The 25464-nt window shown below is 43.4% G+C and overlaps 1 protein-coding gene across 4 annotated transcripts in view; it reads right to left on the bottom strand.

Moving 5' to 3' along the window:
• The window catches only part of NCOA2 (nuclear receptor coactivator 2), a 275814-nt gene that overhangs the window by 34493 nt on the left and 215857 nt on the right, over positions 1-25464 (bottom strand). For all 4 annotated transcript variants that reach the window (XM_055124990.1, XM_012936071.2, XM_055124991.1 and 1 more), the window contains exons 6-11: positions 21082-21259; positions 17595-17783; positions 14336-14437; positions 13925-14068; positions 6634-6781; positions 3835-5104 (exon numbers count right to left, since the gene is read on the bottom strand). In XM_055124990.1, the coding sequence (XP_054980965.1) occupies positions 3835-5104; positions 6634-6781; positions 13925-14068; positions 14336-14437; positions 17595-17783; positions 21082-21259 (2031 nt within the window). The remainder of the gene's footprint in view (positions 1-3834; positions 5105-6633; positions 6782-13924; positions 14069-14335; positions 14438-17594; positions 17784-21081; positions 21260-25464) is intronic.

Genomic DNA, 25464 nt, shown 5'->3' with positions numbered 1-25464 from the left:
AGGCATGATTTCTTCCACAAGACAAAAAGATTAATGCTTTCCTTTAAAAAGCTTTGCCAAGATACTTCAAAGTTTTGCTTAGGCATCTATTTGAATGCTCAAATTAGCCACATCAATTTGAATAGTTAGTTTAAACTATTTCAGGCAGAAAAATGAGTCAGAAAGATTTTTATAAAAGTTCTACAAAATGAAAATTGGACTTGATTTCTTAAATTTTTTTATTTCTCTGGTTTTATGAATTTTGCATGTATAAAATCAATGTTCTCTGAAGAAAATATAAAGAGCACAAGTATTTTAATAACAAGTATTTCAATAAGTTGCAAGACAGCTTTTAAAAAATTAAAATAAAAGGTGTAATAATAGTACTAGACTTGCCTAATGAAAAATTATTTTATAAAACCTGGCACACGACTCTACATGTGGAGAGAAAGTTTTAGGACACTACTCAGATTGAAATATGTGGTTTTTCTCTTTTGTTTGTTTTTGTTTTGGGGCCATACCCAGCTGTGCTCAGAGGTTACTCTTGGCTCTGAGCTCAGGAATTACTTCTGGTGCTGTCCTGGGCCCACATGGGGTGCCGGGGATGGAACTCGGGTCTGCTGCCTGCAAGGCAAGTGTCCTCTGCGCTGTACTATCGCTCCAGCGCTGAAATATTGTTTTAAGTAGAGCCAACAAGAGATGCCCTTTAGACTATTTCTAAACCCTCACTGTCAGAACTGAAGAGTATCATTTGGTCTTGCTCCACTGTGTAAATGAGAGTTAAGTATATAACTTAAAAGTCTGTAAATATTTTTAGTCATTGTTTCCTGTTAGTTATGAAATTCTGTAGAATCAAAATGTTTAAGTACTCTACCCAGCAAAGAAAGTTATTTTAGGTAGGATAGTGTCTTTGAAGTACTTCTTAATAAGTTAGTGATACGCTAAACACACACTCTGCTAATGGTTCTTTTGAGTCAAAAAGATAGAAGAGTTAGCTGTGCAATTTGGGCTCCCTAAGAGGTTTTCTTTTTAATGACCAAAGTTTTTAATTTTACTAACATAAAAAACTTGCTGTGTTCCCTTGAAAGAGAAGTTTTCAATAAATGTGTATAGCTGTAACAGGAAACACAATTAATCTGGACTTGAGAAGAGTGAAGGAGAGCAAGAGGTGAAAGAATCACTGTTTTTTTCCCTTAAAGTAAGTCATTCTAACTTTGATCTAAATTTAGGTAATGCATACTTCCTGTGGTAACTCTTCTTTTCAAGTTGCAATGTTTTTGATGTTAAAATTGCTCTGAAGCAGTTTTGGTGGAGTACTTTAGAATGGGAACGGGAGGGGACGCCAGGGGCTGGGTTTCATTATGGAAACAACACTTACTGTATATGCATGTTGGATGTGTATATATTGCTTTTTCGCTTTCCCTCTCCCTCCATACAGATCTGCTGATTAAACTCTGGGTTTTACGTTCCATAGATGAGACAACTTGGGTTAGAAAAATACTTCTCCAAAACAATTAGATACTGTAAGTGACTCATAATTGTAATCTGCCCACCCCCCCTCAGCAAAATAAAAAAAACCCCAAAACTGAAAAAAGAAAAAAAAAACTCACCTCAAACCACCCAACCAAGTTTATTTGTTGATAGTTTTGGTCTTGTATTAGTTTGATCAAGTATCTAAAAGCAAAAACGCCCAAAGGTGTATCCCTTCCCTGACCCGACTAGCTCAAGGCCTCAGGACGGGGATAGAAATAAATTGCTTATGAAGGGAGGGGCCGCCACTGAGGCACTACGCTGAGGTGGACCTCATGAGTCACTATTCTGCCCTCAGAGCATGTGTCAAGAGACCCGAGTGACAGTATCTGTGCCTGCCACTCGGAACGCCCATTACGCTCTGGGCATTCTGACCCAGGAAACTTCAAACAGATTAAAACATTCACAGTTGTCAATACGGCTTTACACTCCACTTTATCCAAGATATTGCTATTAACTTTCCGCTGAGGCCCTGGTTCCCCCCATCTAATGACTCCACAGCAACGCAGAATAGAATTCTACACTAGCATCAAAGTTTCAGGATTAATTACCGAAGATGTTTATATAATTAGGTCTTTTTCATTGCAAAGGGCACAAAGACTTGGAAAAAAAAATTCAGATCAACCTTATAGGAATGTTAGCAGCTGTCAAGACATCAAAGTGAAAGAAATAAAGAAAGTTAAGTGCTTAGAAGCCCGGACGGGCGCCAGCATGTGTGGCCTCAGCTCTTGGGGCTGGTCCTGCCTCCGGCAATCCCTGCTGAGCTGGCGGAGTTCAAGGTTATGGCAAGGGGGTGCGACTTTGCTTCCACCCCACCTATGCCTATCTTGTCCTTGATGACAGTGACGCATAAATATCCACTTTCAAATCAGATCACCAAATCATTTTAAGTAGGCAGGCCTATACTGGCTACTCACTTCTTAACCAAAATGACTTAACAGATTCGAAATACAGGGCAGCAGACAGGGTCAGAGGGAGAATTGCCAGCTAGTCCCCGATTCCCCAAGAAATACCTATCCAGTGACATCTTGTTTTAAAGTACAGAATAGTATGAAATGGCTTATATTATATTCAAGATTACATATAATAGACATTATATTTTAATACAGAATATAGAATATATTTAATACACAGCGGGTAGGGCATTTGCCTTGCATGCGGCCGACCCGGGTTCGATTCTTCCATCCCTCTCGGAGAGCCCAGCAAGCTACCAAGCCCGCATGGCAAGCTACCCGTGGCGTATTCGATATGCCAAAAACAGTAACAAGTCTCATAATGGAGAATGTTACTGGTGCCTGCTTGAGCAAATCAATGAACAACGGGACGATAGTGCTACGATAGTGCTAATATTAACATTACATTTACTACTACTAAGTAATATTAAATGGCTTACAATTTCCCTATGATATGGCCACCCTAAAGTATTTTACAAGAATAACTTTGAAAATTATTAGCTACTCAGCTGTCCTAGATTTTTTTCTCAAGAAATTAATTTTTCAGATAAGAACAATACATTACATAACCTATGGTTTTCCTATTAAATTTATATAAATGAAGAACCCATCAAAATGAATCTTTTCTTACTACCCATTTCTCCTTAAATGCCTTTTATACCAATGGTCTAAGAAAATCTTGAGTAACAAAAAGGCGTGGTTCAGGATTAAGTGAGGAAGAACAATGTACATTTGGCTTGAACATGAGTCAGACTGAGGTCTTAAAAAGAGAAGAAATAAGAACTCATTCAATTAAGTTTGTTCTAACAAAGCTCGCCTTGAGGAAGTGATTCTCTCCAATTCAGGCGTCTTCAGTAACACAGGGCAGCAAACCACAGCTGGCCTGCGGTTACCTCCTGCTAACCACCTGTTTCTGGATGGCCCCTAAGCTGAGAATGGCAAGGTATTTTTTTTTTTTTAATAAAATAAATCAAAAGGAAGCTAGTTCATCACACATAAACTGCATGAAACGAAAATAATCATGTCTGCAAGTGTTTTCTGCCAGCCCGGACACTCATTTGTTGATTAGGGCCCATAGCTGTGTCTGCACCACAATGGCAGAATTCAAAGTTGTGACTGCCTGGGGCCTGCAAAGTCTGAATTCTTTACCATTTGGCCCTTCACCAAGAAAGTGCCAGCCCACCCCTCCTGTATCACAACGTCACTCTTTGCTGGGCAGCTCTTGGAACCTACAACGTGCACGAGGATGGAGCCTGTTTTTCCAGAGGAGGCTTATTTTATCAGGTCACCTGCGGCCCCGAGGGCCCCTAGGGAGAAAAATCCTAGATGGTTATGGATTAGCGGATTTAGGAGAACACGTTGCGACACTCACCTGGTCACTAGGCTCAAAGTTCATCTCCTCCTTCTCGGTCTTCATCGCTATTAATTTTGTGTTACTGGCAGGGTCAGTTTTACTGTCCAGTCGCTCAAGTTTGGGGGTTATTTCTGGTAAACCGATATCTTTAGTATCATCTTTATCTAGCAAGTAGCGAAGTAGTGCATTCTCTTTCTTCTTGGGGCTCACGGGTTCCTGTTTAATAGTCACGTCCGAGCCAGGAGCTGTGCTGCTGGCCTCCTGGCTCAGCTCTTTGCCTGTGGCTTCTGCCGTCAACTTCGCCAAGTCCACAGGGGAACTGCTGTCCTGCAAGAGTCTGTGCAAAATCTTATGCTTCTCCTTGAGCGAGGTTCCGTGTGTCGTCCCAGAACCGGGCAGGCTCCCCGTGGAGTCCTTGTTTGTGTCCGACAAAGAGCCGGACAAGGGGGAAGGCTCCATCTGGTCAGATTTGGTGGTCAACAGCTGTAGGAGTTTGGTCTGTCCTTTGCTGTCATGCAGTCTGCTCTGTCCATCAGCCCGCTCCCCGCTCATGGCCTGGGGGATGCTGGGATCATTTGTTTCCTTTTGTTCTCCAGGGTGGCAGCTGCTCTCTGCTTGTCCAGTTGTACCTTCAGATGGCTCCCCATAAAGTCCAAAACAGTCTTTGGAGTCTAAGCTCGCCATCTTGCCGAGTGGGGGAGGGTTCATGCTGACCGGGGAGTTTTGCAAATTGCCCATTTTTAGGTCCGGGGAAGCCAGCGATGACCCTAGTGAGACCCCGTGCCCCTCGCTGAGGGCCTGAAGTGCGTTGAGGGAACTGTTGGTGTAGCTATGGCTATTTCCTGTGCTGCTGCACACTCCCACAGGGGAATGCAAGCTTCCTGCAGGGGAAAACTGACTGGGTGGGATCCGAGGGCTTCCAGCCACCCCGGGGCTCATGCGATGCCGTGGTGAGAGCATGGAGTTGGGCTGTCCTGGGTTCATGCCCGGGCTGCTCTGCGAGGGACTGTTCATTTTGAGTGCATAGTTACTACCCTGAGGAGTGGTTGCTTGCATGCTCGCCACATGGTTCATTCCCCCGGAACCACCGAACCTGCCCATGGCCACGCCCATCTGCTCCTTTGGACCATTGATGGGGAAATTCATATTGCTATTGAGGCTCATGTCCTGACCTGGGTTCCCACTGCACATGGCCTGATGGGCGGGGCTGCTAGAGCTAATTGGGTTCAGTGGCTTCCCCATCGCTTGTCCCGTCAGATCCGGATTCATCACACATACATTCTGCTCTCTGTATGATGAGGGGAGGGGGGAGGAAAGATAAAAGGAAAAATCCTTAGCAAGTGGTTATTAAAGGTAACAAAATAAGATAGCTTCTTTTCTTTAAAAAAACAGACTACATTTAAAGGAAAGATAATACTTTTATGAAACAGACTTCCACTGTGGACAAGTCTCATCATGTAGCGTTTTGGACCAAGAGGGCTATTTTTCAGTCAACTTATTAAGATGTCTGCGGTTTTCCAGAGGGCATGTGTTTAAATGTGACTACTACCATACTGAAATTGTAACAAGGGTCTACAGGGTTTCAATTACATAATACAGCTTTCTCATTAAATTGTATGTTATCACCTGCCCCTGCCCCCCCCCCAAAAAAAAATCCTCTACACCAAACGCCTGAGAGCTTGTACCAACCATCTTAAAGAAGTGACCCAAACAAGTATAGCTGCCTTCAATTACGTGCTTGAGATTACTATTTCTAAAATTAAGCCTAGAGAGTTCGGATGTACTATTTGGCTTGAGGTGATCAGCTAACTCAGGGTTTCGGAAACTTGCCCCAAACTCTTATGGATTGCAAGCTCTGGAGTCAGTAGAGTGGCTGGAATCCCACCACCTTCTCTAGCAAGGCCCCATGCCCTGCCACGGTAGTTCTCTGCATGTCCCAGCCAGAGCCTCTAAGCCAGAAAGCAGGGAAACAACCTGGAAGTGATCTTAGCTTATGAGCTTACTCACTGCTCCTTGGATAACTCCAATCTACTCCCTTCCTCATGATTCAAAGCAGGTTTTTGGAACTAGGTGACTTAGCAAGCCCTCTGAACTTTAAATTATGCCCTTATTCAATACTTGTGAGTTGCCAAAGGTGTTCACAGACCCAAACAAAACAGGTTTACAAACTGTCAAACACCAGTTTTTAGTTGGGGTGGAGCTGGCATTTTGGCACATCTGTAATCACTTTCAAACTGTTTCATTTGGAGGTCATTATAACAGCTGGCAAACAGGACTGTCTGATTTTTTGAAAAAATTCTATACAAGAACATAAATAATTAGAAAAAGGTAATAAAATGAGACCAACCAGAGCAGCTTTATATACCTTCTGATAGTACCTCATTAAGTTCTGTATAGTGCATAAATACATAGCTAAAAACATAATCGTTTTTCCTAATTTTGTGCTCCTCTAAAGCATTATGCTAATGACATTTAAAAAATCAACATTCAATTATCATTTTTTAGAAAAAAGAGGACTATGTTTCCCCTTTAAGGCTAGTATCAAGTTAACTTAAACCTGAGAACAAAAACATACATCATTCCAAGTAAATATATCCAAAGTATAGCCCTATTTTCCTGTACCATCAACCATCATCAGCCAACAGTTAATAATAATTTAACTTTATATTTTAACATTTGTGGGATCGAACAACAGAAATGTTTAACAAACCAGGAAAGGTCTAGAATGATTTGTTGCTTTTGTACCATTTCCTCTTAAGGACAGGAAGGAGAAGAGAAGGGAAGGGAAACGAAACGGGTTCCCTGGACTAGGATTACCTGTGAAGCATATGTAAGGATATGACAAGCTGAGGTTCGTTAGTAGTCTGAGAACGGATGAGTTTGCTCTTCGTTTGTGCAGCAACAAGAGTGCCATCAGACAAGGAAAAACGATAGATTTGACTGAACGCCAGTCCTTGTCTCAGCACTGCAGGCAGGCAAGGAAACAGAACACGCATTTAGAAAAAAAATCATGATGAGGACGGGACAAGACATAGCAACAGTAATAAATTTCATTAAGTTGAATGTTTTCCTACCAGCAAGTTCAAAAGAATACGATTTCATATTAAATCACTATAGACTTTTAAAAGCATATTTTTTTAAACCCAAATATTCAATATACATGACTTTTTTTTTAAACAAAACCTGGATCCCTAAATGATGCTTGTTTCAAAATCCTGAGTACCATGGCAAAACAGTGTAAACAGTTTATTAGATCAAAAGGAGCTTTACAATATTATTTAAAATGCTAGAAGAGAAGGTTATGCACAAAGATGATACCTTTTTAAGTATAATTTCCCTTTTAAACCAAATATGGTATAAATCATTGCATTATAAATGTCTCCAAATATTTATCATCAGATCACTTTACTTTCCATCAATCTTTTATTTTCAATGTGTAAAAAGAAGCATTATTCTGTGGTTAGGACAGAGAATGTGAAAAGTCAAACAGAAGAATCCTTTCAAAGGAAAAAAAAGCTATAAACTAATGAAAAAATAAAGTGAAATCTTAGTGACATAAAACCAACTACCTTCTGGATAAAGAGAGGGTGCTTCCATAGTTAAGACAAGAGCAGAAAATAGAATACAAACCAAGTGGGTGAAAGTAATTTATCTAGAAATATGAATTCAGAGTGTACTTTTCCCATCTTTCCAATATATATCCGTAATATGCAGAACAGGCCACCCCAGGGAAAGGCCCAGGAGAAACACACAAGTCGACTCTGTGTCCACAAGTGGCATCAGCTTCTCAGGGGAGGACACCCAGGTTTCGGTAGGGAGGACGGGGCTGCCTCGGGGGTGGGGGGGTGCAGCTAGCCTGAACCCGGGGCAAATTCAGCAGCGCTGCTGGGCGGGTGCAGATCTGGCAACTGCCAAGAGCCTCCGGCGACGAAACCAGCCCAGCCACTTGGGCAGCAAAGGACAAGGTGCCTCACGGTGGCCCATGGTGGGTGACTGGAAGTAGAGAGATGTGGTGGTGATTTTGGTAGACGGGACGCCTGCAGGAACTCCTCCCCCAACTCAAGAGTCAGCCCCGGCACCCGCCAGTCCCTCAGGCGACAGAGACAAGTCCGCTAACTGAGCCGGGCAGAGCGCTGAGCCCCTCTCCCCACAGCCCGGAAAACACAGACGCGTGAGTCTCGACTGCAAGCCCCCAGCACTCCAGGGAGGGGCTTCACACTCAGGCTAGTCCTCTCTGCTCAGGACAGGGTGGCGCCCTTTCCTGAACCACCCAATGTCCTGACAAACACACCAAACTTGAAATCAGCCGAAGTCTCAGACTGGAAAAACAAAGAAAATCCCCCCCCCAAAAAAAAAAGGGTGGGGTGGGGTGTGGGGTGGTGGCTATGGGGAAGCTGGGGCGTGTTTAACTCTGGCTATGGGGGCGGAGTGATAGTACAGTGGGGAGGGCATCTGCCTTGCACACGGCCAACCTGGGTGCAATTCCTGGCATCCCATATAATCCCCAAAGCACTGCCAGGAGTAATTCTTGAGTGCAGAGCCAGGAGCAACCCCTGAACATCACTGGGTGTGACCCAAAAAGCCAAAAAAAAAAAAAAAAAAGTCTGGCTACAGAATAAACAAGAAAGAGCTTCTGAATTCAATCTTGGGACCAAGGGATAGCTCAGAAGCCTGCAATACATGTCTGGCAGGCTCCAGGCCCTCCATCTGATCCCAGTGCTCAAGGAGCCCCTAAGCACTTATGTGTGTGGCCCCGGGGTCCGCCAGCACCAGCAGCAGCCTGGAGCAGAAGAGCCGGCTGGCTGGAACTGTCTCACTAAGCCAAGTACTATGACAGAAATCAATCTCAACAACATGCAAATTGGGAGTCTAAGAGACAATATATTAACTATAACTACCATGAGAAAAATCAATGAGCTGTAGCAAATATACACCAACACAGGGAGAAAGAACTCGGACACGGAGCACAGGAGCAGGGGCCTCAGCAAAGACACTCAAGTCGTCCAAGTAAGATTCCCGGAAGGGCACGGCAGGGGCCTGCGTGGAAGGATGCCCGCGCGGGTGGTGGGCCTGGCGTTGGCACACCGCGTGCCTGACACTACTATTTTCATTTTGCTTCTTGGTCTTTCTCCTTTCTTTCTCTTTTTCCTTTACAAAGTGCAGTTTACAAAACTGTTAGTGACCGAGCTTCATGTATCAAACATTCCGGCCCACACCCTCCACCAGTGTCACTTCTCCCCACACCACTGTCCCAGTGTTCGCCCCTGCCCCGGCCCCTCCGGCCAGCTTCCTACTGAAGACCAGCCCTGAGTTTCTGTTGTCGCTGGCATTTGCTCTTCCCCTAGGATGTTCCTTTCTATCCCTCCTGAGAGAGGTCAGCCTGTGTCACGAAAAAACACAATGAATGAGATGGAAAAACTTCCATGAAGGGAAAAATGAACCAGGTCAATATTACAGAGGAAAGAAAAGAAATTGAAGATAAACTCCCAGTCTGACTCAAATGAAAGAGGAAAAATGGGATTGAGGAAAAATGAAAAAGTTCTTCCAGAACTAGCAGATGCTGTTAGAAGAGTAAACACAAGGATAATGGGTCTACCAGAAAGTGGAGCGAGAAGGGGACAAAGTGCCTATTCACAGTTAGAATAACTGAGACACTCCCCAACCTAGGGAAAGAACTAGCCACAGCAGTCCAGGAAGCCGAGAGAACACTCACATTTCTAAATGCAGAAAGACACCAGGACACATCACTGTTATTATCAAAAATCAATGGAAGAGAAAACAGTCCAGACTGCCAAGGGGAAAAAATGTAACATATAAAGGCACCCAAGCAGATGATCAGATTTCTCAGCAGAAAACCTCCCGACTAGGAGAGAGGGGACTGGAAGGATACTCTGCAAAACTATTCCGCAAACATGATGGAGAAATAAAGGCCTTAAAGTTAATGGCGGCCTTGTATGGCAAGAGATGGTGAACGGAGTTCTTTCGCTGGAGAAAGACAAAGCAGAAGAACACGAGACCTCGAGTAAGGTGTTGAACAGCAATACAGAATCAGAACATGGACAGGACACAGGACTTCTGTCTAGTCTGGAGTGAATGAGGAGGGAGGGGGGAGGAGAAGGGGGAGAGAGAGTGAGAGAGCTCGAGATAGAGTGCGAGCATGGTAGAGTGGGCACAAACTCTCCGAGGGCTGAGTGAATGCTGGGTGTGCAGATTGAAACTCGGAGGCACTGCTTTGGTCCTAGCACCACATGGCCCCCCAATCCAGCAGAGCAGGAAGTAGCCCCTGAGGACACCACTGGGTAAGACACCCTTCACCCCCCAAGAGAATGAACTGACAAAATGAATCCAGAAGCACAGTCATAGACACTATTACTTACGTATATACTTTTAAAAGGACAACTGACTTGCTTATCAGCATGAAAAATACGGACTGAGATACAGATAAGCTGATTCAAACTGCATGGCAGCCACTGAAGAGAAGATGGGGGCAAAAATACTTAGAAGGAAAAACGAACTGAATTGAGCATGACATGAGTTTTCTAAGACAACAAAGGGCAACAGGCCACACCAGAGAGGCAGCCAGGGAAGCTGTGGTGCAGGCATCCCGTGGAATACTACTCTGCTATAAAGATGAAGTCAGGCCATTCAGGGCGATGTGGAAAGAAGCAGAACAAGCCCGAAGTGAAAGGTCAGCTGGCCCGGGCGGTTTCAATTATACATAGGATATGAAGAACCGGGGCTGGAGCGATAGCACAGCGGGTAGGGCATTTGCCTTGCACGTGGCTGACCTGGGTTCGATTCCCAGCATCACATATGGTCCCCTGAGCACCGCTAGGGGTAATTCCTGAGTGTAGAGCCAGGAGTAACCCCTGTGCACCACCAGGTGTGACCCAAAAAGAAAAAAAAAAAGAATATGAAGAACCAAAGGACAAGAATAGCAAAACACAACAAAAATTACTTCGGCTCTGAGGAAACTCACAGGCCATTAGCAGAGGGCAGGGATGGGAGAGGCAGATGAACCGGCGGAAGGGGCTGTTCTGACATGAGGAAGACACAGGGACTTCAGTGGGGGCAGGGAGGCTACAGACGACGCATGAGGCTCCCTGGAACTACGGTACTGTAGACCAATACAGCTGGGCTAAAGCAATGAAAAAAAGCTATTTCAAAACTGTCAAACACTGCATATTGAAAATGAGCATTTTAATTTTGAGGAAAAGTACCTGTATAATTCAGTTTCTTCTGAAATAAGGACTATCCTGGGTCTACCACATAACTCTCAGTACAAATCCTGTGGGTGGAGTAGTGAGCCCCAAAGAAACCAAGCACATTCAGCTACCACAAAATTGCCACAAGAAAGAGAGACAGAGAGAGTAAGAGAGAGAGAGAGGAGAGAGGAGACAGGAGAGACAGGGGAGAGAGAGAAAGAGAAAGAGAGAGAGAGAAAGAGAAAGAGAGACACTGACAAATACTGCTGATTCTGATTTCTTGGTAAAATTTCACTGGAGCAATTTCTCTAATGGAGTCAGTTTCCTCCCTTTAGGTTCACTCACATGTAGTATTTGGGTATTACTTTCTGATGTCAGTGTTTGAAGTTACTCTGAAATGGCTGCACTGGAAATAAACTAATATGCAGATGTGTATCTTGCTTTGCACATTAAATATGAGTCTAACATTTCAACAGTAAGACTTATGTATCCAACCGCTTATAATTTCAAATTTATATCTGACTATGTTCATGATCAATGAGTATTTTCCCTTTCCATTTGATCTACATGAAACATCTCTACCACATAGATATGAGGGAGCATGTACTTTAATACATTTAGGAAGTTCCTACATTTGAACAAATCCTTCCACTAGATTTGTAGTCAATGTAACTGATGACCTCTGGTCTTATTTATTTATTTATTGCTTTTTTGGTCACACCCAGCGATGCTCAGAGGTCACTCCTGGCTCTGTACTCAGGAATTACTCCCGGAGGTGCTTGGGAGACCATATGTTGGGACACCGGGGATCGAACCCAGGTCAGCCGTGTGCAAGGCAAATGCCCTACCTGCTGTACTATCGCTCCAGCCCCTAGTCTTACTTATTTAATACAAATGAATGAAATACACTTCATCTGCCTAGGAGTTTAAACTTCCTATGGATTCAATTTGATAACAGTGTAGCAAACATAGTATCTGGTATACCTGCATAAACCCTTTTCTAAGGATTCAGGAAACTAGAGAATTAAATACAGGACAGTGTTACTCAAGACCCAAGGACACTAAAAATATTTGCTCATAGTGATTTTCCCCCCTTTTCTTAAATGGACTTGTCACTGGTTTACAGTATTATTGAACATCAGAGGTTCGGCTAACACCTTTAAATACATAATCTTTACAACTTCCACCGCCAAAGTTCTAATGTCTTCTTACCACCAGTGACCATCCCTGCATTCACTTACTCCTCCCACCACCTCCCCTTTCCTCCTGCAACAACTAGAGTTTTCATCATGGGATTTCTTTGTTGCCATCATTCTTTTATTTCTAACCAGATCTAGCGAAATGATAAGTTAAGAAATGGTTTCTACCAAATATGTCATCCTTATGCTTTCAACCTAAAGAAAAATGCTGAAAGATGCAAACTGTTGGATTATGTGCTTATTTCTAAGAAATAAGACTTGTCTAGGCTGGGAAAAAAGGAAAAATATGAGAAAAAATAAGGGAATAGCAAAGAAGTCTATTATTGTGATTTCAACTGCATTAAGTAATGTTGAAAACATAAGGTTTAAGCATATAAATACAACCAGTAAGAGCACGAAGGTCATGAATACCCATTAAACAGCAGATGACAAACTAAAACTCTGTTTTCAATAGTGAGGAGAGCAGGTTTCCTGCAAAGAGGCAGTTGACTCACCAAGCAGACGGGGAGGCCTACTGCGGCCCTCAGCCCCTCCCGGGAAGGGGTGCTGGGGACCCCCTGGGAAGCCTCATGCAAACCCCATCTCTTTTTTCTTGCTTTTTGGCTCACACCTAGTGATGTACAGGGGATATTCCTGGCTTTTGTACTCAGGAATTACCCCTGGCGGTGCTCAGGGGACCATATGGGATGCTGGGAATCCAACCCGGGTCTGCCACGTGCAAGACAAATGCCCTACCCACTGTGCTATCACTCCAGCCCCCTAAGCCCCATCCCTTAGCCCTCTGCTCCCTGCTGGGATGCACAGTGCCCGTTCGAGGAGAAACAGAGGACCAGGAGAAGGACAAAGTGGCTCTCCCCAGGGCTGAGTAAGTGCTAAGAGACAGACTTTTATCCTTTGTCCTCAGCAACTTAACTCGTGACCAGACTGCACTTGAGGAAAGGTGGCTCTGTGGACAGACCACTGGGAAGGACTTCGGGAGCAGCGCAGCCCAGGGGCGACCAGGAGGAGCTGCCGGCACGAGCACTGATGAACAGAATGTCCACGAGCCACAGCATGAGCCTCCTAACACCCACTTCCCAGGCATGTAGGAAGGAATAATGAGATAATGCAAACAGGGCAATGCCAACGAGAGACCAGACCCTCAATAAGGTGGCTGTTATTACTGACTATAATGTCCTTGAAATCGTGGACTTCGGTCCAGATATCCCATTAGTTTGTGACTTCAGACAGGTCACCTCATTTCTCTGAGTGTCCTGCAAACATCTGGGCAGACCTCAGGTCAGCATCTGGCAGAGGGTTGGGATCCCACTACCACCTCTACGAGGAACTAACTTACTCCTGCAAATTTTCCAGACATAGTATTTCTTTTGAGACTAGAGGTTTATTAGATTCTTAAACACCCAGCCACTTGAGGATTGAAGAGAACAACCTCTTTCCCCTTCCTTTCATCCATCTCTGTGAAGTTATCTTCTCTTATTCTACTTCCTTTACTACAACCTTCAGTTCTACAAGTTCTGTTAAATTTTCTTTCGGAGGGCAACATCTGGGTCCTATCACGCAAGCACGGATGAAAACAGAGTAACCAGGTTTGTGTAGGAGGATTTCAGGAATCACTGCTACAGGGAATGCCCTACGGGAAGCAAGGAAATTGAGCGACTTCAACTCCCAGGAAAGGATCGGAAAGGATCGTCTAGCTCTCGTTACCTTCATGATGGTGCCTCTTAGCATAGGAGACAGATTCCCCTTCGTGCTGGGCATGAAACTTCTGAATGCACCGTCTCACCAGGTCCTCCCAGCCCGGCTTCATGGCTGCCCGCATGGTGCTGGTATCCAGGGACGTGATCTTCCCTGTGGAACGACAGCGAGTGTGAGGCTGACACACTCATAGAGCATTGGTGGAAATAGTACAATTTTTAAAAGATAAAAAAATACATATACAGACAAGGCTTCGAGTGTCCCTCTCTCTCTAGACTCCCAGCCCCTAGAAACTCTACCCTAGAAACAGCCCCTCCTACCAGCTTCATCAAGCCTCATGCTTCTTCTATTTACAAAATCCTTAAGTTTCCTAAGAAGATTTGTTTGTTTGTTTTGGTCTTCAGTGGAAAGAGAATTTACCTTGGAGATCCTGACGAGTAGTGAAACTTTCGGAAGAGGGAAGAACTGGTCTTTCCTTCATGGGAACTCTTCTCGCCACACAGATCAAGCAGGACTGCAGATCTTCAATCAATACAGTTAGGGTTAGCAGAGTAGGATCAGGGTGAGCCAAACAAACTTCACAGGGCATTTATGGCAGCGCAACTTTGTAAATCACTGAGCAAAGGAGCCACACCACACTTAGTGGCTGCTCCTCACTGGCTGTCCTCTCCAGTGGGAAGCAGCTGGGGAAGACGAAGGGGGGCTCTGCGGGGGTGGGGGGGGAAGGTGCTGAGGGCGATGCCACGGAGGCATGTGACTGAAGAACGCCCCTAGACTCTACCCAAAGATGAAAAACAAGCAAATCTTTTTTATTAGCTGCCTGAGAGTAGCAACTAGCTTAATTCATAATAAAGTGCAACAATGATAGAAACTAAAATACAATACTCTACCAAGAGTTTGTTTCTTGAATTTGAGGTTCATCAAGAAACAGGAAAACTACATACACCTTCTATCAAATCAATTAGAGATGGCCCTGAATGGCAGTATGCAATTTATTTTTTAATTAAAAAATTTTTTTTGCTTTTTTTTTTTTTTTTTGGTCACACTCAGCGATGCTCAGGGGTTACTCCTGGCATTGCACTCAGGAATTACTCCTGGCGGTGCTTGGGGGATTGAGCCTGGGTCGGCTGTCTGCAAGGCAAACACCCCACCTGCTGTACTATCACTCTGGCCCTGGCAGCGTGCAATCTAAAGCAAGAATGTAAATGGGGTCTGGAAGGCGTGTTCTCCAAAACGAATCCTAGGAAATGCAGCAGAGTTCAGTTTGGACCACGGCTGACTTCTCAAAGAACCAGTGCTCCTATTTATTCCTTTGCTCACTTGGTTTATGCATTATGTTCGCTTTTAGAGAACATGGAAATGTTTTAGGTAGCCTTGAAACACAGAGAGCCACGGTGCATACAACACTCTCAATTTTTAAAAATGCTGGCTAAAGGCTGCTTAAGGCAAGTCTCCCTCTGTTTTGTTTACCCTTAAATTTGGAAAAATTTCTTTGAATATATCGAGTACTAGCAGGGATCACAGAATTAAATGCAATCCTCCTCCACAACAAATAAAGCTGAAGCGCAGAACACTCTGAGAGAGACATATCCCAAGCGGCTAGTGAGTCACCACTGCACGCACGCCCTACTCGGTGAGGCAGGCCCTAGCATTATCCACATTTAATAGAGAAGAAAACCAAAGCATGACGTTTAACTTCAGAACCTCACCTGCAACTCTGTTAGCACACAATGCTACTCTTCCCAACCCTAACTCTGCTGTTGGGCTGGGTTAATATCCAAAAGCAGATTTAAAAAAAAATTTATTTTATTGTGACACCAAGGATTGAATGCAGGCCTCACACATGCAAATCATGTGTGATTTGCTCTGCTACTGAGTTACACCCTTGGTTCTAGAATCTTATTTTAAATTCAAAAAACATTTAAGTATACAGTACAAAAGATTAAGCTCAGCTAATATCTTTATTATTCCATTTTATAACATGATCAGAGATAAATTAGCAGCACTTACTCTGTTGCATAAGAGAATAAAATCACTTGACACTTCATATACCTATGTAAAATTCTAATTCTGAAAAACTCTCCTCTGTGACAGCTACTTCCTTTCCAATAAAAATTAAAGTAAAAATTACACTTTTTCTTAAAAAAAGGATGAAAAAAACCTTTTTTTTTTTTTTTTTAAAGGAGTCATGGTTAAGTCATAATCACTATACTTTTTTGTTGTTGTTTGTTTCTGGACCATACTTGGCAATGCTCAGGGGTTACTCCTGGCTCTGTGCTCAGGAATTCCTCTTGGCCATGTTTGGGAGACTATATGGGATGCCAGGGATTGAACCTGGGTTGGCCGTGTGCAAGGCAAATGCTTCACCCATTATCCCATCGCTCTAGCCCCTCATTATACTTTCTTATTACATTCTGACATTTGCTCTTACTGATTTCATTTGAAAATAAAACAGATACTTGAAAGGTCTAGAAGCTTGCCTAAAGTCACAGAACTGCTGTGAGTAGGTAGACCGGGCTGGTCTGAGTGCCAGAAAGTCTAGGCTGCCTCCATTCACCAGTGGGGTGGGCCTCAGTCTACCCTTTTCTTCGCAGTGCACACTAAAGATTCTTTGGTGCTGTTTTAAGCAGAATTACGTCACATGTGGAATGGTTTGCTCACAGGATGTGTGTGTGGGGGCAAGGGGGGGCACAATAGCATCTAAAGATTAGCATTTGGGGCTTAAAAAACCTTCCAGGGGTAGGGGAGACAGTTCAAAGGTCTGGAGTACATGGCCAGCATGTATGAGGTCGTGAGTTTGGTCCTGGACACCTTCCCACCCAGGCACCCCAGCACCATTGGGCAGACCTCTCCCTATGTAATAAAACTCCAGACCCCCTCAATGCCTGTTCCCATCTCTAAGTTCTCAAGTATCAAAGTACCATCCTATTACATCATATTTTGGACCCAACATCCCCAGAGAAGCTATGGGATTCATTAATCCCTTGAATGTATATGAAAAATGCTGCTTACTACCAGGAACAATTGGGGGGGCTGTAGTATACAACTTGCACTGATGCTCAGAGGATCCCTGGAAGGTTGACCCACTAACAGAGCTGCTCTGCTAGGCAAGGCACTATCCCCATGGGGTTGTTTAAATGTAAATGCAGTAAAAATTCTGTACCCCCCAGTGCACTATTGGCATTTCAAACGCTCAATAGCCACAAGTAGCTAGTGGCTGCTGTGCTGAACACTGACGATAATTTAACACAGCCATCCTTGCAGAAAAATGCCTATTGGCTAGCGCTGTTCTGGAGACTAAAAGATTAAATTTATCACAGGGGCTGGAGAGCTAGTATAGCAGGTAAGGTGCCTGTCTTGCATGTGGCAGACCGGGATTTAATCTCACGCACCCCAGATGGTTCCCCAGACCCCCGTCAGGAGTGCAGAGTGCAGAGTGCAATCCTGAGTGCAGAGCCAGGAGTGAGCCCTGAGCACCGCTGGGTTATGTCCACAAACCAAAGCCAAATCAATATAGTTGTCACAAGAAAAATGTGAAGTAGGTGGAAAACGTCAAAGAAAACTGTCTCTATCTTTTTTCTTTTGTGTGAGCACTAACCACAGATCACAAAGCATGAAAGAAGTAGCACAGAAATACATACACAGACATTAAGAAAAAGACAGGAGACATTTGCCCCACCTTCTCCTTCTTCTTTGATGGACTTTGGTTGAGAGACAGCAAAGCACTGCATAGTTTCATATTTCTGGTGTCCTTCCTGGTTGTCATGGTTCTCCTCTTCTGAATCAGGTAAAGGTTTCACCAGCATCCGACAGTTGAAGGTATGGCTGTTCCGCCTAGGAGGTTCGCCAGACCACGATCCCCCATTCACTGAGCAAGGCAAAAGTAATCCAACATTATGAAGAAACTAACATCAGAGTTTCTGCCACTGAATTAACAAAATGACACTGGAAATATATGGTGCCTTTACTAGTTCTTAAACCCCCTTGCCACCCAACCCATACTTGGTTTCTTTACTTTTATATAATGTCTCCTAAATAACTTTACAATCCAGAAGGGAAGGTATTCTTGGGTTAATGTTTTAACACTGGGGGAAATACTATAATTCAATAATCTCCTGCTTTTCCTATCTTTGATTTTTTGAAAAGGTAATTAACCTACTTGCATTCCAGTTTTAGATATGACATACCCTGCGCAAAATGTAAGGAGAGCCTACAATTGCATGCACTCATGCACTCAATCCCTTAAAAACACTTAGACTTGCAGTTAAGAATAAAAAGGCCAGGCACTAGAGCAATAGTACCAACAGTACAGGGGGTAGGGCCTTCCTCTTCTTATGTCCAACCAGAGTTTAATCCCTGGCACCTCATCTGGTCCCTCAGATAGCACCAAGAGTGATACCTGAGTGCAGAGACAGGAGAATGTCCCCAGCACAGCTAGGTGTGCCCCCCTCCCCGCCCCAACAGACAAAAAATAATAAAGTTATTCAAGGGCGAATCAATACCTCACTGGCCAGTCCCACCTCACCCATCTAACTAGGCCTTTTCCCAGTCTCCTGTACAAGTCTTTGCATATCATCATCCACACCCAGTCCCACGCAAGTGTCTGCCTCTGCTGCTCTATCTGAGGGGACGGCTGCCTCCACATTTCATCCTAGAAGCAGGGTGACCTCTGTCTACTCTCATCAACTCTTGCATCACCCCCCACAAAATCCCTTTTCAGATCTTCACTAAAATTTTTATTTTATTTTAAATTTTTTTGTTTTTTGGGTCACACCCAGCAATGCTTAGGGGTTACTCCTGGCTTTGTACTCACAATTACCCCTGGTGATGCTCAGGGGACCATATGGGATGCTGGGAATCGAACCCGGGTCGGCCGCATGCAAGGCAAACGCCCTACCTGCTGCACTATTGCTCTAGCCCCTCTTTACTAAAATTTTACAGAAATATTCTATGTCATGGCCATGGCTAAATTACTCTACTATTGTCTTTTAAAACTGTTCCCAACAACACTCAAATATCCTAATGATAAATTGTTAGGACTTTATTGCTTTTAAGTCAAAAAACTACTTTCATGCATCTTCTAGCTTAGTATCAATGCTTTAAAAATGCTTACTAAATATATTAATTCAAGATATAATGAAGATATAACATCATTTGAGGGAAATCAGCGAGAAAGAAAATTAAAGGTGATTTACGAATTGACAAGAATAACTTCCTCATTCTACACATAAGTAATGGCTAAAAAAATGTTTAAGTGCTAGGAAAGCTAGAATAAAAACCAAAACTTATTCTCACTATGGTATTCTTTTCTTTAGTGCTCCTTCTGTTTCTTATCTGAAGAATATCAGGGCCAGTGGGACAATGAAATGATAACAATAACAAAGAAGGGCCAGGAAAAAGGGAGCCTCTGGTTCTGGTGGGAGTGCCCCAAACACCCCAGTTAGGAAATACTGAGTTATCAAGTGATCACTCACCCTGGTTAGAAAATACTTAAAAGGTGAACTCAGTGGCTGTGGGTTTGAAATGCTAAAACTACAGCTACTGTGCTACAGGGAATTTAAACAAGAGGCAGAAAAAGAAAGGAAGCAACTTACTATAAAATTATGGAATGAACTACAGTTTGTGCATCTATACAGACAATTGGGAAGTTAATTTTACAACCTGACTTCCAGAATGCAGACAACACAGAATAAGAAAGGAGGAAAGAAAAAAAGCTCTTACTAACTTGGACTGATTAGCAATTTGAAAGTAGAAAAGGTGCAGCATAAAGGCAAAAAGCTCTCTAGACAAGGGAATTAACAGTGAATGAGTGATACTGTTCCTTAAGAATACAGGATTACTGAAGAGATTTGAAAATATTACTGAAAATAAATCACATTTTCTTGGTTATTTACTAGAAATATGAGTCTTGGCAAATATGCATATCATGTTTAAGTGTTCCAGTCACTTTGAAAAAAGGGTCATGTCACAGAAGAGCTAGGCAGCATGGACGCTCAAAGGAACTTTTCCTATTTACCACTGTCATATAATAAAAATAAAATAGTTAACATACACTGTTTCAGGAGCTGAAATACTTGCCAACTCAGGACTTGACCTTATTTTGTACTAAAATATTCACTTCTTTTTATCAGTGAAGCTGTTCCTAGCATCATCAGTTTAAGTGAGAATATTAAAAAAAGAACCCTTAGTAAGTGGGAACAGCAATACGCTGGGGCAGCAGCCAAGGTGGCCCCCGCTGTGAATCTCCCCCTTTGAAGTTTGGCCCTTCCTAACAGTGCTGCTGTCCCCAGGCGTGCTCCAGGCATGGTGAAGAAATCAGGAAAGCCGCCCAGAGGTGGCGAAAGCAGAGAGCCCTTTGAGGAGCCCCAGGCCAAGGACATCTGAACCCCGCACATGCCACTGGATGCTGAACATTTTGATTTTAGAGTGTTCTAGAAACCCAGACAGTCTGACTCTTTTGTGGTCATGGAGGAAAAAGGAAGAAATCGTTGGCTGGCACTGGGCAGGGTGGGAGTCAACTCGCCAAATTCTTCACAACAACGGGGGGCTGGGGAAATAGCTCATGAAGGCTCCCCAGACCCCCCGCGTTGCTGGTCCCTGTGCTGTGGGTTGATGGTCACCGGATGTGGGGCCCTGCTTGGGAGGCCCCTCTCGACAAAAAATAGCAACAAGCGAACTCCATGGAAAGAGCGGAATTATTTCCATGCACTTTAAATACAGGATCAGGGGCCGGAGCGATAGCACAGCGGGTAGGGCGTTTGCCTTGCACGTGGCCGACCCGTATTCGATCCCCGGCATCCCACATGGTCCCCCAAGCACTGCCAGGAGTAATTCCTGAGTGCAAAGCCAGGAGTAACCCCTGAGCATCGCTGGGTGTGACCCAAAAAGCAAAAAAAAAAAAAAAAAATAATAAAAAATAAATGAAAAAAAAATAAATACAGGATCAAGGGATCATTCCTTCAAGATAGTAGCCACTCATAACTGTTTCTCCATGACTTCTAAAATCAAATATTTATTGCAAGCATCTCTAACTACTGGGTTAGTTGTGTCCCAAGGTGACATACTACAGTTCCACTCTACACCCCCTGATCAAGACTCGGTAATATGTCCGGGGTGGGGGCAGGAGCGGGATGCAGGGAGGAGAGACCCAGCAGACAGTCATTTACCTATAGACTTTGGCAGCAGGTTTTTTACAAATTCAGTGTGGTCCCCAACATGCAGGATGCTATACACACTTTTGTTCATCAGTTCTTCTTGGTTATACCTTAGGTACTGTGTCACATTCTCTGAAACAAACACAACGCTGCCTTCCAGGTTCACTACAAAGAAGAACCCATCAAGGGCCTAAAGAAAAAGATACAAACAGTGTTAGAAAGGATGCAACATAAACTACATGTAGTTGGTAAGAAGGGAAGAATCCCTTCCAGGGACACATAACTCACACTTTGTAAAAAGATACAGCCCACTCCTCTCATGGTTTTCACATTTTCTCATGGCAAAACTATCCCACTTTAAGATGGAAGAGAGTGTAGATCCAGGGTTTCCAATCACAAATAAAAAATAAGTATCAACTCTGTTACTTTATCAGGATATCATTATTATCAACTACAGTGTATAGGCATTTATCTACATTTTCAGAATGAAACTGTTTTACTCCATAGATTCAAGAGCAACTTTTATGTTACCAAACCAAAGCAAGTTTTTTTGCTGAACAGTTTCTCATATAATCCAAGGGAGGGAGGTGTAATCGACAACTTTCCTTCAGTTTAAGAACAAGAAAAAGTCTGAAATTTTCACTACTTTTCAAATTACCAGGGCTAAAGTGAAAGGAGTCAAAGATGATTTTAGACACTTAAAAAAAAATCAACAAAAACCTCAGTCCTTCATTTTTTGTCCTATATTGGGAAGGGCTCTGTGAAGTGTGTCTATGACGTGACAAATCAGTATTCACAGGAACCTTGCATTTAGATTGTCCTGAGCATAAGAAGAGACTCCAGCCCTTAGTTTATTACAAACCCGGGAGTGAACTAGATGGTGCCCTTCCAGTATCATTTGATCTCTAGATTAAGACTGAAATCACCTAGATAACAGTAACATTTATCTTTTGATTGCTATGTAGCTTCTCTGGGTTGTCATTCAAACTTATTATCTTTTTTTTTTTTTCCTGCAGGGTGCTAAGGACAGGTCTCGTACATGCAAAACGAGTTGAGACCTTGGAACAAAACGGTTTGTTCTCATTCAAATAGAGCTTTGGGAAGGAGAGGGCAGACTTGGGGTCATTTCAGGAAATAAAGATGGAAGCGGCGGCTGAGGATGATTACTGAAACCCACACACAGGACGTTACTTTCCTAAGCTGCGGCAGTGCGTGGCGGCCGCTCTCAGCGTCCAGGCGGCCCCGGCTCTCCTGCACGCTCGGGAGCGGAGTGCTCTGCCCTCGTGCTGCCCAGCCCACGGTTCATCAAGATGGTGCTGCCCACGCCAAGGAGGGGAGTTCAGTGAGTTTCCCTCCTCTTTCATTACATCCCTGCTTGCCGACCAGATGAGGCCGGGAAAGGCTGTAATTGACCCAGAAGCTTATCTTGAACCGGGGCCAGCTGTTCTGTGCAGCTCGGGCCAGCTTCTTCATGAGATGTGACTGCTACTGTCTTATCCATGAAATCACCGGCAGCTCTTGTACGGCAGTGATAGAAGAACATGCACGAACTGGAAATATTTACTTTTTTTCCTAGGCTGCTCGCCCGCCCCCCCCCCCCCCCCGCCCCCTGCACAGGCTTTTATTTTAGTGGGTTTACTTGGAACACAGTCCATCTTTATTTCTATTTTCATCACAAAGCCAAGTGATCTCTTGAATTAGAACTAACCAAAGGCACCAGTGAAAAGCTCTTAAAAACATAAAACATGAGTTGGTTTTCATTTTCTCTTAAATATCCTGCCAGGTTTTCAAAATGACATAAACAAGCTGCTGGGCACAGCAAGGCTGTGTGAATGGCCTCGGCGGCAGGCTGGCCCCAGCCCCGAGAGCCACGGCTGAACGCGCACACACAGGTGTTATCGAGGGGGGGGACGAGGACAGGATGTAATTCAGTTGATTAGCTATGTACCAAGTGTCCTTTCAACTCACTGTTTCATCTACATATTCAACAAGCATTTTTGAAATGATATTATTTATAGTTCATGGAGTTCCTACTGCTTTGGACCGCAGTAAAAAAGTCTGATTTGTGGCACAATATAACTGAAAGATGAAGCTGTTTCATCTCTTAAAAATGCTGTTTTTTTTTTTTTAAAGCTCACTATGATATGCTCTGATGAAAAAGCCGACATTTGGCTTTGCTGCCTAGCAACCACTATGCTATGATGTAAGCATGAGTGTGCATCTATGACTAGGACCAGCTCAGCGAGAACAAGTTTTCATAAAAGGGATGAAGATTTAACTCAAAATTTACGTCACTAGATTCAAACATTATCTCTCGCACATTCACCATTAAAGATTTTCCTGCTAAGTACGTACTTGCTCAATTCGAAACACACTGAGTTCTCAGAAGACGACTTTTGAAATAGGAAGGAAAAAAATGATGATTTGATGTTAGGAGGTGAGATGCACTGACATCTAGCAACCCGGTTTCTATCATGGACAAGCTTTCTCTCAGAGTCAGAGTCTTGGGGTCTCCTAAGAAGCCTCAAAATTCTTCTAGAAGTTTCTGCCCTATGCTAGTACCACTCCCCCGTCTGACAATATAATGAAAAACATAGATACATGAGGATTTTGTAACTCTAGTCACTTAGAGTATATAATTTCCAAATCACTTTTGTTTATAATTCAATTTCTTTTCCCACAGCAAGTTACCTTATTTCTATCATTTAATTCTCAACCCACCTAGTTCCCAGGTTTTTTACTGCTTCTAAAGAACCAAAGCAGAAGTAGCATACTCTGGCTTTCCACAGCTTTTCTGAGCTGGAAAATCAGGTTAAGTGCATTTCTGCGTTTCTGCTTTCCCCTTGAAAATTGTGGTTGACTGAAGAGATGGTACACCGGGTAACGCACTTCTACAATGAACTCTGGTTCAATCCCTGGCATCAAATATGACCCCCCAACTTTCCAGCCCTGCTGGGAGTGGTCCTAGAGCCAAGGGTGAGCCCTGGGCACTGTGGGGTCGGGTGCCAAAACAAAACAAAGGAAAACTGGGGTTGGATTTAGTCAAGCTCGAATTCAAGAGGAATAAGCAAAGGTCAATCTGGAGGTCTTTCAGAGACCTTTGGCCAGCGGGCCCAATTCCTCGGAGTATAGTCTGTCATGTACACAAAGAATGGGCTAGGTAATCTTTAAAGACCTGTAAATCTTTTCTGGACCCTGCTTCCCAATTGTGTGACAAATTTTCACAGAAATAGACTTTCTAAAAATACAAATTATTATGCTCACCAATGGAAAGTTGCAAGTGTGATAATGTATGTTAGCATCTTATATATATTAAACACAGGTTAAACCTTTAGTATACATAATACATTCTATAATAATATAAATATATATAGTATATAAATTGCTTCAGTAAATTAACTGATCCTACAATGAAATGCTGCCCAGTTGCTGGTTATACGGCACTTTCCAACTCACTGTCATACCAACACAGTAAGTTATCCTGAAAGCTGACAAAATTTATGTCTCAGAATATATATTCACTGACATTTCCCCTCTCATTTTACCAAGGCCTACATCTTAAATTTTAATTCAATTTTAATTTAATTTTGAAACAGGTACAGCAAAGTAGTATTTGATGTATAATGAAACAGGAAAGTTGAACTTTACAATCTCAGACAGTAGTCTGCTCATAAAATTTCCTGAAGTTAACAAAAAACATGCAGTTAAGAAAAATCATTACACTTAAGATACTTATCTGAAAAGCTCCTTCTGCCTACTGCTCATTTTTAACTTAAGGGGAAGAAAAACAAATTTGAAGTAGCACAAATGAAAAAAACAAACTTCCCTCACTAACCTTCAAATTTTAACACACACCTATATACATATATGTGAATGTACAAGGCTTATGCAACGCTTAAGGACTTTGGGAGCGAAGCTGGAGCGATAGCACAGTGGGTTGGGCATTTGCCCTGCACGAAGCCAACCTGGGTTCGATTCCCAGCATCCCATATGGTCCCCCAAGCACCGCCAGGAGTGATTCCTGAGTGCAGAGCCAGAAAGGAACCCCTGTGCATTGTTGGATGTGACCCAAAAAACAAACAAACAAACAAACAAACAAACAAAAAAAAAGAAAAGAAAAAAAAACTGAGGAGCATTTGAAACTATATTGTACCCCAACAGAATTTATTGTGGGTCTGTGTGTGGGGGGGTGGGGTGGGGTGGGACTAGGGAGGACAGGGGGTTGGCCACACCCAGCAGTGCTCAGGGCTTACTCCTGGCTCTTGTGCTCAGGGATCAGTCCTGGTGGAGCACTGGGGACAACACCACAATTGAATTTAATGAAATTGTGCACATGGTTTTCTGAAGTAACAGTTCAACTGGCAGGGAAAGTCTGTCCATGTCCATATTAGAATT

The sequence above is a fragment of the Sorex araneus genome, chromosome 2, assembly GCF_027595985.1.
Source record: "Sorex araneus isolate mSorAra2 chromosome 2, mSorAra2.pri, whole genome shotgun sequence".
In the NCBI taxonomy this organism is placed as follows: domain Eukaryota; kingdom Metazoa; phylum Chordata; class Mammalia; order Eulipotyphla; family Soricidae; genus Sorex; species Sorex araneus.
The sequence above is the reverse complement of the archived record's forward strand: the minus strand, read 5'-3'. Positions and strand labels throughout refer to the sequence as shown.